Source organism: Psammomys obesus, unplaced genomic scaffold (genome assembly GCF_907164565.1).
Source record: "Psammomys obesus unplaced genomic scaffold, mPsaObe1.curated_primary_1811, whole genome shotgun sequence".
Classification (NCBI taxonomy): Eukaryota; Metazoa; Chordata; class Mammalia; order Rodentia; family Muridae; genus Psammomys; species Psammomys obesus.
The window spans coordinates 6,102,284-6,116,931 of NW_026593286.1; the positions used below are offsets into that span (position 1 = coordinate 6,102,284).

At 38.5% G+C, this 14,648-nt stretch overlaps 1 protein-coding gene across 3 annotated transcripts in view; it reads right to left on the reverse strand.

Moving 5' to 3' along the window:
* The window catches only part of Gigyf2 (GRB10 interacting GYF protein 2), a 130,843-nt gene that overhangs the window by 78,968 nt on the left and 37,227 nt on the right, over positions 1-14,648 (reverse strand). For all 3 annotated transcript variants that reach the window (XM_055616280.1, XM_055616279.1, XM_055616278.1), the window contains exons 4-6: positions 11,608-11,737; positions 10,568-10,663; positions 1,407-1,521 (exon numbers count right to left, since the gene is read on the reverse strand). In XM_055616280.1, coding sequence (XP_055472255.1) covers positions 1,407-1,521; positions 10,568-10,663; positions 11,608-11,737 — 341 coding nt within the window. The remainder of the gene's footprint in view (positions 1-1,406; positions 1,522-10,567; positions 10,664-11,607; positions 11,738-14,648) is intronic.

Genomic DNA, 14,648 nt, shown 5'->3' on the forward strand with positions numbered 1-14,648 from the left:
AGGGACACATTACCACACCCAGTTCTGCTCCTTTTTTAACATGTAAGGTTTTATAAGGCCTGCAGAGACCAGGTGGAAGATGTGTGTGGTCTGCAGTCTTGATTAAGGAAATTTTTCTCTGACTTGACCTGAAGAGCAAAGGAGGGGAAAGCTGCCAAAATCAAACCTCTTCTCACTGACTCCCACAGGAGGAAAGCAAGGGAGATGCCCACCGAGAGGCCAGAACCACTATCAGTCAGTCCAAGTCCAAAACATCACCCATCTGTACAGATCCCAGAAAATGGCCATGTGGGCACGACTTGTGAAGCAGATATACCTAGCTCTTACCATCAAGGACTGTGGCAATGCTGTTTCCTTGAAGTTCTACAGATGAGTCTACCAACAACAAAGGTTAAAAAACTACTGCTCTAGACAAAGATAAATGAGAAGAGAGAGAAAAAAAAAATTGTACCTAGGGAAAAAAACCTGAAAGTTGTAGTTAGCCTCTTCATTGTTCACAAACCTACATAGAAGTCAGTTTAAAAGAAACAATATAATCTCCATTTTTAAAAAACTTGTGTATAAGTTATTCACAAGGCACACATAACTTTAATTTTTTTTTGAAATAAATAAAATTGGGAAAAAAAAATGCAGGTACTCCAGATCCATAATTGTGCCCATGTATAACGTGGAGGCGATGGCCTTGGCCACTGCTGACAAACAATTCTACTTCTAAAGCATCTCTTAGAGAAAAATTGCAACATATGTTTGGACTAATGTTATGATATAACCCACATATGGTTTCATGCCCAAGGAAGACTATCTATTATAAACATCAAGAGCAATTTTTAACAGAAAAACTAATGAATGCAAAATAAGGAACAACAAGGAATGAGCAAATCAGAAACTGTCTAAGAAAGGGCATACATGTGTCAAACTACATGTTAAAACAGTGGATGCCACCTGGATGTATTTTTCTCTGCAAGAGAAATATCAGGTATGTTTCACTAAATTCCTCCCGGCTATGGTGATGTCTGCATGTGGCCACTGTAAAGAAATGCTACACTGCAAGGAATGTCCACAGAGACTTGGGTGTGGCTCCAGCAACCAAAATCCTTCAGGGTGTTGTAGTTCCCAAAGTGCAAAGCTCCAGGGATGAAGAATGTTAAGAATAATTACTTTTTAGAAGTTAACTGGAACCACCTATATAGCCTCTTGCTTCAGACTATACAGCTAGAAATATACTCCTCTCCAAAGAAGGGGCAGTCCAGAAGGTATCTCAGAAATGTTGCAGAAAATGAATGTTCAGGCATTTGTAGTCAACATCAAAGAACAGTTGGTTTGATTTCCAATTAGACATTAAAGTAGTTCATGATTTCCCTAGCCTCCTCCTCCTCTTCCGTGATTACTTTTTTCACATAGCTCACCTCGCCCTCTTGAAGAACTTCGACCTCTAGGAGCCCCCACCACTGTTCCTCCTCCTCCTCCTCGTCCTGTCAATCGCAGGACAGCGGCACTATTTACAGACATGGAAAAGTTTCTCTGCCAAAAAATAAAAATAAAAATAAAGAAAAAAAAAAGGATAAAACACACAAAACTACATACTGTTTCTCCCCATCTCCCACCCCAACCACATCTATAAAATGTAACGGCATCTAATTACTATAAGCAATGGGAAACTGTAACTTCACAACATATAAAGATCATTCAAATCTAGTTGCCTGACAATTTCTTTCTTTCTCTCTTTGAGACAGAGTCTTACTCTGCAGCCTTGGCTGCCCCGTAACTTGCTGTGTAGACCAGACTGGCCTTGAGACAACTTCAAATTGGCTTTCAGATCAGCCAAGTTCACACCAGTTCATTACACAAAGCTAGGTTTGTTGAGGAAACATTATGTAAGAAAACAAACTTAATGTGCACTACATATCCAGATGCGGACAAAACAAACAGGAAGCGGAGAAAGTTTTGTAACGGAAGCTAGATTAAATTGGGACTTTTTAAGAATGGCCATTCCAACTGTATGTTCAGAGATCCTTAGAGTTTGGGACTGGGCAAATGTCTCTTTGGGTGGCTATCATTATCTAGCTGTGTGATGTTTCTGTGAGTTCATTATAATGAAGTGATTACATTGCATTTTTTTTTTAAAATGGCACATAAGTCTCTTTACCTCATAAGAGGAGAAAAGACTGCCATTAAAAGGTCTGAAGCAAAGTAACATCATAGAAAGAAAAGATGCTCTTTCTCCCTAATTGTACTCAGTAATGTGGATTAGCAACTCCAAGCATTATTTGCTAGAATGACAGAAATCAGCAGTGAATAAGAAAATGTCATGTGAAAATCTCTATGAGGTCAAACACCTGGTGTATGTGTATCTGTCAATAATGTGAATAATGTATGCTTGGGTGTGTGCATGTGTCTATGTGATCATAATCATGTAGGTACAAACTCGAATTTGCACCCAGAGCCAATAGTAGGAAGTAGTAAGCACATGGGAAAGGGGAAGGACAAGAAGTTGAAAATATATTTATTGATACACCTGAATAAGTTAAATAAAGGAGGCTTAGGAAGGGGTAACTAGAAAATAAGTCTTCAAATAAACTATAAAATATAAAATTCTGGTTATTTAATAGAAAGTTCTGCAAGAGTGTTAACACAAAAATATTGCAACAGTGTAATTCCAGCACTCAGGGAGGTATTAGCAGGTGGTTTCTGTGAGTTCCAGGCCAGCCTGGTCTACAAAGTGAGTCCAGGACAGCCAAAGCTACACAGAGAAACCCTGTTTCAAAAAACAAACAAACAAAATGCAACAAACTGAATCTTGTACCTAGAATCTAGTACCCCTTTGCACAGCTGTGCATGGGTATGGTAAAATTAAGAAAGGAACCTCGACATGGCTAAAGTCACCAGTCCACCTGATGAGGGAATAAGATGTGAACTTTAGGCTGTGTGAAGTCATACATGCTGGTAACCCAGAACTCAGGAGGCTTGAACAGAGAGATTCCAAGGCTGAGGCCTGTACAGGCTGCCTTAAATGCTATGTCAGCTTCATCAACCTGGTAAAAGTCTATCTTGGTCAGTGGTACAGTGTTTGGTCACCATGTATAAGCCCTGGGTTCAATTCCCAGTACTATCCAAAACAAAAGTTAAGTGTGTAGGTGAAAAAGTTCTGAAATTCTGTTTTACTTTAGTCCTCAGTGTCCTTAAATTTCACATCAGCTGATTACAAAATTCTGTTTTCATTATTGAGTTTTTAAAATGTGCACCATTTTCTCCTTACTGCCTATCTCTCTCTCAATTCTTCTCACTGTAATTTGTTCAAGTAACAAGAGACTACCAATGTAAATAAAGCTGTTTTCTTTAATCATACAGTCAGGTAATTTCAAAATACTTAACAATAAAAAGAACTAAAAGATAAGAGAAAATACCTAACTCAACATCTATTTCAAGCTATGTTTTAGTAAAATGTAATAAAAAGTGGTTGAAACAACACACATTAACTTACCTTTTGTTAAAAGTAATCAGTGGACTACCATATATCTCTCTTGGCATTATTAACATTAAGCAATACTATGAAGTCCCAAAATCTCAATTAATATATTATAATCCTTAAGGGGGAGGTCGAGGCTGCAGAGATGGCTGAGTGGTTAAGAGCACATGCTGCTCTTGGCAGAGGACCTGGGTTGAGTTCCCAGAGCCCAAATGACACCATCTGTAACTCCAGTTTCAGGGCATCAGGTGCCCTCTTCTGACCTCTGTGAGCACTAGGCATGTACATGACTCACAGCCATGCATGCAAGTAAAACACACATATACATAAGAGAACATTGTTTTAAAAAAGAGATCAGTGCTAGCTGCATTTTGTATATGAGGATCCTATTCAACATATGTATAAAAGTTAACTGTATCATGTATAAGAATAGAGAAACACGTGTATTTTCATACATTACTGCTAACATGCAAACTGTAGTTTAATCTCTTTAAAAGGAAAATTCTCAACATACATTTAAATGCTCATACTTTTTAACACAAAAATGCAACTACTTAGACATGTAAAAAATAATATAAGTAAATAAATCACTAAATGCAGTAATGTTTATAAAAGCAAAACATGGAAGCTACCTAAATATTAACCAATAATGGCTAACTTAAATAGCACAGGCTTGAAAGTCTTCTCTGCTATCTTCTAAAAGATCATGAGACATTATTTCTTAATCTACCATATTTAAAAAAAAAAAAATCAACATTCAATCCTTTCCAGTTACTGGTTCACTGTTGTTAACCAACAGTTTTAAGCACTATGTGTTGAAAAATATTTCATTTTTCCCAAGATTCATGTAATTAATTACTACATTCTGATTTCTCAAGAAATGTTATGGGGCCAGATATTGTGGCACACACCTTTAATCCCAGCAATCAGGAAGCAGAGGCAGGTGGATCTCTGTAAATTCAAGGCCACATTGGTCTACAAAGTTAAGCTGCAGGACAGTCAAGGCTACACAGAGAAATTGTCTCAAAGGAAGGAAGGAGGGAGGGAAGGAAGAAAGAAAAGAAAGGTTATGACAGATTTCCCAACTCATTCTTTTGATGTTTTTTAACCCAATCTGGGTTTTCTGGTCGGTGCTATCTCTAGAAATCTAAAACTGTTTTAAGGAAAAAAAAAAAAATTAGAATTTCAAATAAGCACAAACATCGGCCCTAAGCATAAAAGTTCACAAAATAATGCCAGTAAACTATATAAAGAATATGAAATTAGTGCACACTGGAACACAGCTTGGCGTAAAGGGCTTGGCTAGCACACTGAAGGCCCCAGCAAACACTCACTGCCTAAAACTTAAAGCTATATTTAAAATAAAAAATGTTTTAAGAATTTGAAAATTTTATCAAAGACAACTCTCTAACAGACCTGAAAATATAAGGAGCTCATATAAATACTATCAACCAGTAGAAGAATGACTAGCACAATAAAAGAAACACTATAGAGACATTAAGAACAGTAAGAGAGATACATTTAAGGACTGCAGCTCCACCACTGTGGACAGGGAGCACACTCAACAACAGAAACTTCTTTGCTGCTATGCACAGCACCATTTGCATAAAAGGGAAACTGCATGTTTACTTGGAGAAGTATGCAAGCACTGGGCACAGTGACACCTTCACAGAAGAAAATTACTTGAGTCCACAAGTTTGAGACCAACCTGGGCAATATGCAGACCCAGTCTCAAAATATAAATGCATAAATATAGACATACATACTGCTAACACTACCTCATGCCGGAGGACAAGACTGAAGACTTTTCTATTATTATATTATTTTTTTAATATTCTGTTTTGTACATTTTAAAACATCTCTTACAGATTTATGTTTTTATTATTTACATTTACTTGGTGGGGCAGGGAAAGCATGTGTGGAGGTCAAAAGAAAACTTAAGGGAGTCGGTTCCTGCATTTTACCTTAAGACAGGTTCCCTCTTATTTTGTTAATACATATTATTATTATTATTATTATTATTATTATTATTATTTATTGTGTGTGTGTGTGTGTGTGTGTAAGGCACATTTGTGCCACCATCCACAAATAGAAGGCAGAAGACAACTCCAGGACTCATTTCTTTCCTTCTACCATGTGGGCGTCCCAGGGATCAAACCTAGGCTGACAGGTCTGGCAGCAGGTCCCTTTACCCTGGCTCTCTTGTTTTTGCTATTGTAGTTCATTCTCCAGAATACCTAACCTGAGAACCTGCAGAGTGTTTCCCTGTCTCTTCCTCCTAGTCTACTTTTGCAAATCTGAGATTACAGATGTGTGTCACTGCGTCTGGCTTTTTTTAAACATAGGTTCCAAGGATCAAACTCAGGTCAAAGGCTTGTATAGCAGGAGCTTTTACCTGATGAGCCATCATCCTGGTCCATTAATATTGCATGAGTAAACATACATGTGTAAACATGTGGGTATATATGTAGGAAGTGAAGTATATGAACCTATATAATAACCAAGTCAACATGGGAACATGGGGCATCTATTTGTTTCCTTTTTTCATTTTTATTTCCGTTTCTCTTTTATTAGTGTGTGTGTGTGTGTGTGTGTGTGAGAGAGAGAGAGAGAGAGAGAGAGAGGAGAAAGGAGAAAGAGTGCATGTGTCTACAAACAAGCATTGTGTGTGTGTGATATGTGTGCACATGTATGTTCAAGGACACACACGTGTAGAGGCCAGACAAGAACATACACTCTATCTTTTACACTAACTCCTTCAGACAGGGGTCTCTTATTGAACCTGGAGATAAGCTGTCAGTCAGCAATTCCCAATGAATTTCCTATCTCTGTCCTCAAAATCACTGGAATTATAGGCATGCATAACCATGCCCAGCTTTTTCATGACTACTTGGATCCAAATTCAGATCCTAATGCTTGCTGTACAAGCACTCTTAACCCACTGACCCAGCTCTCCTTCCTACCTTCCTAATCCTTATCTTCATGAGAGAAAAATCTCTCACTGAACAGAGACTGCCATTTAGGTAGTCAAATGGGCTGGCCAGAAAGACTCCAGGATCCTCTTGTTTATGCCTCCAAAAGCTGAGGTTACAGGCACATGCTACTACACACAGCTTTTATGTGGGTGCTGGGTAACCATTTTCCCCACTGAGCCATCTACCCAGCCTTATAAATTTTTCTACTTAAGCCACTTGATTACTTGCTCATTAATAAAACATGTAAATTTTTAAATGATGGAAAAATTCTCAGCAAACTATTTAATACTGAATTCAGGAACACATTAAAATGATCAAGTGTACTTCATCCCAGAGATGCAACGTTAGTTCAACATATTCAAATTAATAACTGTAATATATCATATAAATAAACTTAAGAACAGAAATCACATAATTATAACTGATGCAGAAGGATACTTGAGTCCAATGTGCCTTCACAATAAAAGTCCTAGAGATCTTAAGAACAGATGGGGTGCATCTCAAAATACAAGGCTATATATAACAAACCTAGAGACAACTTTGTGTCACGTGAAGAGAAACAACAGTCAAACACACATGAACACAAGCAAAGATGAGAAAAAGGAAATAAACCTGTTGCAACTATTTACTCTGGACAAAATTTAAAAAGCAAGAACTAAAAAACCTATACCCGAATGGAGTCTGTCATAGACTGCTGGTGGGAGAGCGCACCGTGATCTCAACAGCTATGGAAACCTATTGGACAATATACAAAAAAAAAAAAAAAAAAAAAGCTTTAAAGACCTGCCAAGAACTAAAACCCAGTGTTCCACTTGTATAGAACATCCCACTACTGTAAGAATGACACATCTGGGACTCTGTGACAAATGCTTTGCCCAGCATGCACAAGGGTCACTCTCCAGAGCACCACCAGAACAGGGAAGTATAACTGGAGCATAACCTACAATGAAAAACAACCACAATACCCAACCATCCAACAGCACATGCTAGGAAAGCTATGAGTTTTCCCCATACCACAGAACAGACTATAGAGGAGAGATGAACATTCTAGACAAGATACAAATTTAAAATTCTATGTTGAAAATTATTGAAATAGACACAGACATAATATCTTTATCTATGTATCTATCTATATATCTATCTATGTAACTACCTGCATGTGTGTGTCAAATTTAGATAAAATCAATGGAGGAAAAAAAACTTACAAAATAAAACTTACTGTGTTACTGCCAATATGCAACCTTCTAAGACAAACTCTTGCCAGACACAAGAACACGTCTACAATCTCGACTAGGAAAGCTAAGAGTAGTATAAGGAGTTTTGGGTCAACTGGACTACATATCAAATCCCTGTATGGAGAAGGGAGGGTGGAAAGAGGGACAAATGAAAGAGGGAGGGAGGAAAGGAGAACAAATCAATGAGAATGTTCTGCAATTAGACACCAATATAAGCTGTAAGACTCTAGGGTATACTAAATGCCACTGAAGTGTATACTTAATAAAATAGTAAATTTGGGACTAAAGAAATAGTTCAGTTGGTAAAGGGTTTACCCAAGCAATAGAACATGAGTTCAATTCCCCAAAACCTACATAAAAACTTTTGTTGCTTAGTGGTTAAGAGCATGTATTCTTCTTCCAGAGAGAAACTCAGTTTGGTTGGAGAGATGGCTCAGAGGTTGAGAGCACTGGCTACTCTTCCAAAGGTCCTGAGTTCAATTCTCAGCAACCACATGATGGGTCATAACCATCTATAATGAGATCTGATGACCTCTTCTGGCCTGCAGGTGTACATACAGGGAGAATACTGTATCAACAATAAACAAATTTTGAGAGAGAAAAACTGACTCAGTTTGGTTCCTAGCACCCATGTTAGGCGGTTCACAACTACCTAGAACTCCAATTCCCAGGGATCAGGTATTTGGCCTCTACGGGTACAAACATTCATGTGAGCTCAGAGGGCTGCATACAAACATATACAAATAATTTTAAAAATAAAATACATATTATAGTTTAAAAAAAAAAAAAAACGCTGCCAGGCTTAGTGGCATACACTAGAATCTCAGAACTGTGAAGGGAGGGAGAGAAAGATCCCTGAGATTCACTGGCCAGCCAGCTAGCACCACCAACTTGGGCACTTCCAATCCAGAGAGACCTTTTCACTCCAAAAAAAACCCAAAAAGACTAGGGGTGGAAGTTTGCCCAAATCACCGAAAATAAGCCACGAATATGGGCTAACTCTAAACAATACATTAATGCCAGCCTCTCTGAGACTCATAGACCCTGAGGAGGAAGGCCTAGCTGAAAGAACCTGATGGACCAAGAATTGCCATCCCCTACACTGGTAAAACTACTGTAATCATTAACTCATATCAACTGTAGTTCCTGCACTGACTGAGCCTACCTATCAACAGCCAAGTAAAGGAAGAGGCTTACAGGGCCCTATTCTTTACCTCTGAACTATTGTTTTTAATAGAATCTGGGAGTAAAACTGACTGCCTCTAGTTGTGCCCTCTAACCCACCAGGCTGCAATGGATAGCTCCAAATCCATGGTCACACAGGGTATATCTGGTTAATTTTGGTAGGTCACAAACATGAAAATTCAAGAGAGATTTGTGAGATGGGGTAGATGGGGTGGTAGGGAGATGGGAGGTCAGAATGGTCAATATGTAAGGCATTCATTCATATGGGCAACTGAAAATAATAATAATAAAAAAATAAGCAAAAAGAAGGTGTAAGCACCTGAGGAATGACAATTGAGTTTCTTCTCTAGCTCCACATGCACCTGCACATGCATGAATATTTACACAACAAAATGGTGGATTTTACTGAGTGTGGTGATGCATATCTATAATTCCAACACTTGAAAGATGGAGGCAGGGTCCAAAATTCAAGATTATCCTCAGCTATGCAGCAAGCTCAGGCCAGGTCTCAACATTCTTAAAGGTCAATTTTATGGTAGGGATTTTATATCAAGGCTATTAAAAAACCAGAAGAGTTAAATGGCTGGAAATACAACTCAGCTGGTAAAGTACTTGCTGATCATGCACAAAGCCCTGGGTATGACCCTCGGCAATGCATAACATCAGACATACTGCTCAGTGTCTATAATCCAAGCACTTGGAGGTAGAGACAGGGGGACTAAGAGTTCAAGGTCATCCTTGGGGACATTTCAGCTTCCTAGCCAGCACGGGCTAGAAGAGACACTACACCTCAAAAACAAACACACACAAAAAAAATTGCAAAATTACAGAATTCTTCATTTATCACGCAATACAGAATTCCACCAAAACCTCATTTCTCCATTGCTCTACAATACTTTTAAACTCTTTGAAATCAACCTTTCATCTATAAACAACTTAAGTCACTACATAAAACTGTCACTTTCTAGACCAAAAATCTTACTTTCTCACAATATTGCCATCACACCTACAAAAAAGGAACCAGCAAACACAGTGCTGACAGAGAAGTTCAGGTATGTTCTAAACTAAAGATTTTATTTTATTTTTTCTTTTCTTTTCAATGGTTAACTGAATTCACTGGCTAGGCAATTACTGGTGAAAAAGTATGCTTTTTTGCAAAGATGATCTTCCCCTTCCTTCTTGGGGAGTGATGGGGAAACATTTGCCCTCAATTTGAATACTTTATAAGGGATAATGCACACTGTTCTTAAAGACCTAGAAACAAGGCTGCAGAGACAGGTCAAAAGGTAAGAGCACTGGTTGCTCTTCCAGAGGACAAGGGTCCAATTCTCAGCTCCCACATGGTGGCTCACTAACATCTATAACTCTGACAGACTCTTCTGGCCTCTTTGGAGTCCAGGTACACATGTGGTACACAGATATACATAAAAGAGAAAACACCAATGTACACATAAAAATTAAACAATTTTTTTAATTAAAAAAAAAAAATCTTGAAAGATTTCCTGATCTCTACATAATAGTCAACAGCTTCAGAATCCAAAGCAAAACCATGGCCACTCAGTCATTCACATGCCAAGCATCAGTAAGCATGCTGGCCTGGCTGATGCGGGGCTATCCTCAGGACCTTAATGATGACTCTCCATATCTACTCCATAGCAAAAGAAACAAAAGTAGGTTGGAACTGAGGCTCAGCACTGAGTACAAACCTGCTCCTCTTCTGTAAAGGGCACTAGAGCCAATGGTGGCAGGGGCTCCTCCTGTAGGATAGGCAGGAATTCTTTCTCCGTAAGATCAATAGGTATCTGTGTAATAAACACAAGACCGTGAGATTGTTATTCCTCCAACTACAAGAAGATAAATCCACAAAAAAGCAATTTTCTACCAATGAGCATATTCAATTACAATCAATTTGTTATTTAAGCAGTACTTACATAAAGAATCCAGTCATAGCCAGGCACGGTGGCACACACCTTTAATCTCAGTAGAGGGAGGCAAGGAGAACCTCTGAGTTTTAGGTCATCCTGACCTTTAAGCCAGCCATGGCTACATGGTAAGACCCTATCCCAAAAAGTAAAATAAAAATAAATACTCCAGCCACCCACTCTCTCCTCCCATGCAGCCATTTCCTTGGCTTCATTTCGCATTAAGTCCGGTTCCACAGTACAGAGTGGAGAAATAAAATCTCCACATTTAACCTAAAGCAGATGCTAAGGAAATTTAAAAGCAATTGTTGTCTGTGTTAAATTTGAACTTTCCCCATCCATTAATAACTTAGAAACCACGCATATTAAGAAAAATAAAAGACATTATATTCCCTAGTCAGATGAGAAAAGCCTACTTTATACTTTTCATCTTGGTACTTTTTTAGACACAAGTGTTAAGATTTCAAGATGTCTCCCCACTAAACCTTTCAATTCGATTTAAGGAGGGTAGAAGAGGAAAGCTGCTCTTTCCTTACTCCAGAACCCTGACTAGGAAGGAAGGTAAGAGGTACAACAGAGAGAAAGGATAGAGGAGGAGATTCTCAACAGTGCTGATGGTTCTGCTGCCACGAAGCCATCTGTTCCCATAACAACATTATGAGTCTTCTCTAAGGACAGCACATGCCTCAGTCACTAATAATCACTGTGTATTTCAATATGGAAAGGGGTAAGGTGTAAAAAGAGAAGTCCATCAGACACAGACTAGGTATCACTAGCCATACTTGTCTCATGTACAATTCTCAACTCTTTCTGTATTTTGTTACCTTGTAGTCTTTAAGGAAAAGTGCTAACATTTCTTCTCGGCCATAACGATAATCTGCTAATTTATACTTTGGCAGGGCAGGAGAAAGAGGAGGGGACGTGATACTCCCACCACTGGAGAGAGCGCGGAGCCTAAAATAGGAAAAACAGAGAGTACAAAATAAATGACAGATACTCCGACACTGCGGCCTTTTTATGTACTACAGCACAAGATTTCACTGCAGTTCTTTAAAAAAGCAAAAACTGTTATCTTATGCAGCAAAGATTTTTAACCTGTAATACAAGCCTCTGGCACAGCACACTGAGAAGTTCAATAAATGCTAATTAGACAACAGTGATAGCTCTGTAATTCCAATACCTAAAAAGTGCCACAGTTGTCTCTTAGAAGCTTCAGGTTTGGAAGTACAACATTTCTTTTTAACAAAATACAAAACCGGGGACCATTAGACTCATATAGTAAGTTTAATAACAACAAGAATTGGTGAGGATATGAAACAACTGAAACTCTAAAACATGAGTCATAAGAGTCTAAGTTACAGGCCAGCATGATGGCTCAGCTGGTAAGTTCACTTGCTCAAAAGCCTACAGACAAGAATGTAATCCCTGGAACTCAACAAAAAGGTGAAAAGAGAACCAACTCTGAAGTTGGCCTCTGACCAACACATGGGCCAAAACCCACATGTACACATGTGTACATAAGTATACAAACATACAGATACACACAGACACGCTCATGTGAACACAACAATACTGTTTAGTTTTCTAAATGATCAGGGCTAGAGATGTGGCTTACAATTTGGAGTACAGACTGCTCTTTCAGAGTACCTGAGTTTGGTTGCCAGCACCTACATGAGGCAGCTCACGAGGGCCTGTAACTAGCTTCAGAAGATCCAAAGCCCGTACTCACATGTACACACACAAAATTAAAAATATTTTTATAGAATTATAAGGTATATGAATATATCAAAGTGTCCTTGGACTTCCTGACTTACAGCCAAGACTGAAAAGAGATCTACAGAAGGGATTAAGAATTATACATTGTAACAGCCACTTTCAAGAATGATTCTGAAACAGCTAATCATGTAAAAGCTTTTTGGCTACTTGATAACAGCTAAAATATTTAATAAAGTATGGGACATAAAAAAGAATGCTAAATACATAGTTACAATAAAAAGTGAGTTTCTTGAGGAATCAGCATAGCTCCTAGGTTTGAATCTAGGCACTACCAAAATGAATAAATGAATGAATAAAATTGTTATTTTTATTATTTGGGATTTGGTTGTTTTTTGGGTTGCTTGCTTGCTTTTGTTTTGGAGACAAGGTCTCACAAAGCTCGGGCTGGCTTGGACTCACCACTACGTAGCCCAGGATGAGCTTATACGTCCAATCCTCTTAAATGCCTTTACCGCCTACATGCAGGCCTGGAAGCAGGCCCAGTTTTAAGCAGTGCCTGGGGTTAAACCCAGAACTGTGTTCACACCAGCAGCTAGGTAGGTTCTTTAGGTCCTCTGTAAGTTCAAGGCCAGCCTGTTCTACATATTGAGTTCCAGGACAGTCAGGACTACACAGAGAGACCCTGTTTCAAAAAAAAACAAAAGGGGGAAAAGGAAAGGAAAGAATAGGATACAACAGGATGAGATGGGATTGATGGTTCAGAGTTTGGGCTACCCAAAGTTCTGTACAGTAACAGTTAACAGATACTCGAAATAGAGTAAGTTACTTTAATTCAGCTGGTATATCCTAAAGGAAAATTCAACAGATATCCTAAAATATATCCTTCAACGTGCTAAGCATTAAAAATTAACATGAAGAGCAGTTAAAGTTAATAAATATTTGCCTACTATTAAAAAATGGTACATGTATAATAATACTGAAAGAAAAAGAATAAGAGTGTACAGTTAGAATGGTTCTGTCCAACATTTCTATCTTCTTACCCTGTTTAAAAACATAACATAAAAACAGCCAGGCATGGTGGTGCACACCTGTAATCCCAACACTCAGGGAGGCAGAGGCAGGCAGATCTTTGCGAGTTCGAGGCCAGCCTGGTCTACAAAGCAAGTCCAGGACAGGCAAGGCTACAGAGAAACCCTGTCTCAAAAAACTAAAAACCAAAACCAAAACGCCATAACAGACAATTTTGAACATATAAGGATTATAAAGCACATAACGAACTCAAATGTACTAATCATCCACTTTCAAAATCAGCAATCCATGGCCAACTTGGCTCTCTGTACCACATCACTAAGCTTTTGATACTACTTTGAGGAAAATTTTTGACCTACATTTTATATGTAAATTATCACAAAAAGATTTTTTTTTTGGAAGTCTGAATTTGCTGGTCTTATCTATGATGTAGTTTTTAAAGGTTCTCCCTCTTCTCCATGTAAGTTGGCAAGTGAGTATAAAGACCTGGTAAGATGTCTTCTATTAGTTTGGCAATCCCTGCCCTGTGGTATGAGGCGCACAGAAGCTGGTTGGTTTTCTACACTGCTATCATGTGCTGATAATCAATGGTTGGATCCCTAACTTTACTACAGCTGCTGCCAAGTGATTCTATTCTACCACCTTATCTTTTCTTGTAGCATTTCTGCAAAGAGAAACTTGTCTCTTACACTATTCAGTACAGTGATTCAATGTTATAGTTTATACAAAAAAGAAACAAAACAAACCTGTCTCCTACTTTCAAAGTAATATCCAACAGTAACAAAATAATTTTTAATGTATTTTAAAAATTTATTGAAACTATTCTTAACAATACTCCCACTATCTCATCTTTTGACTAGTAAAAGGCTCTTTAACCTGTGTTCAGTGGTGCACACCTGTAATTCCCGCACTCAGGGAGGCAGAGGCAGGTGGATTACTGTGAGTTCGAGGCCAGCCTGGTCTACAAAGTGAGTCCAGGACAGCCAAGGCTACACAGAGAAACCCTGTTTCAAAAAAACAAAAAAGAAACAAAGAGAGAGAGAGAGAGAGAAAGGAAGGAGGGAGGGAGGGAAGAAGGAAGGAAGGAAGGAAGGAAGGAAGGAAGGAAGGAAGGAAGGAA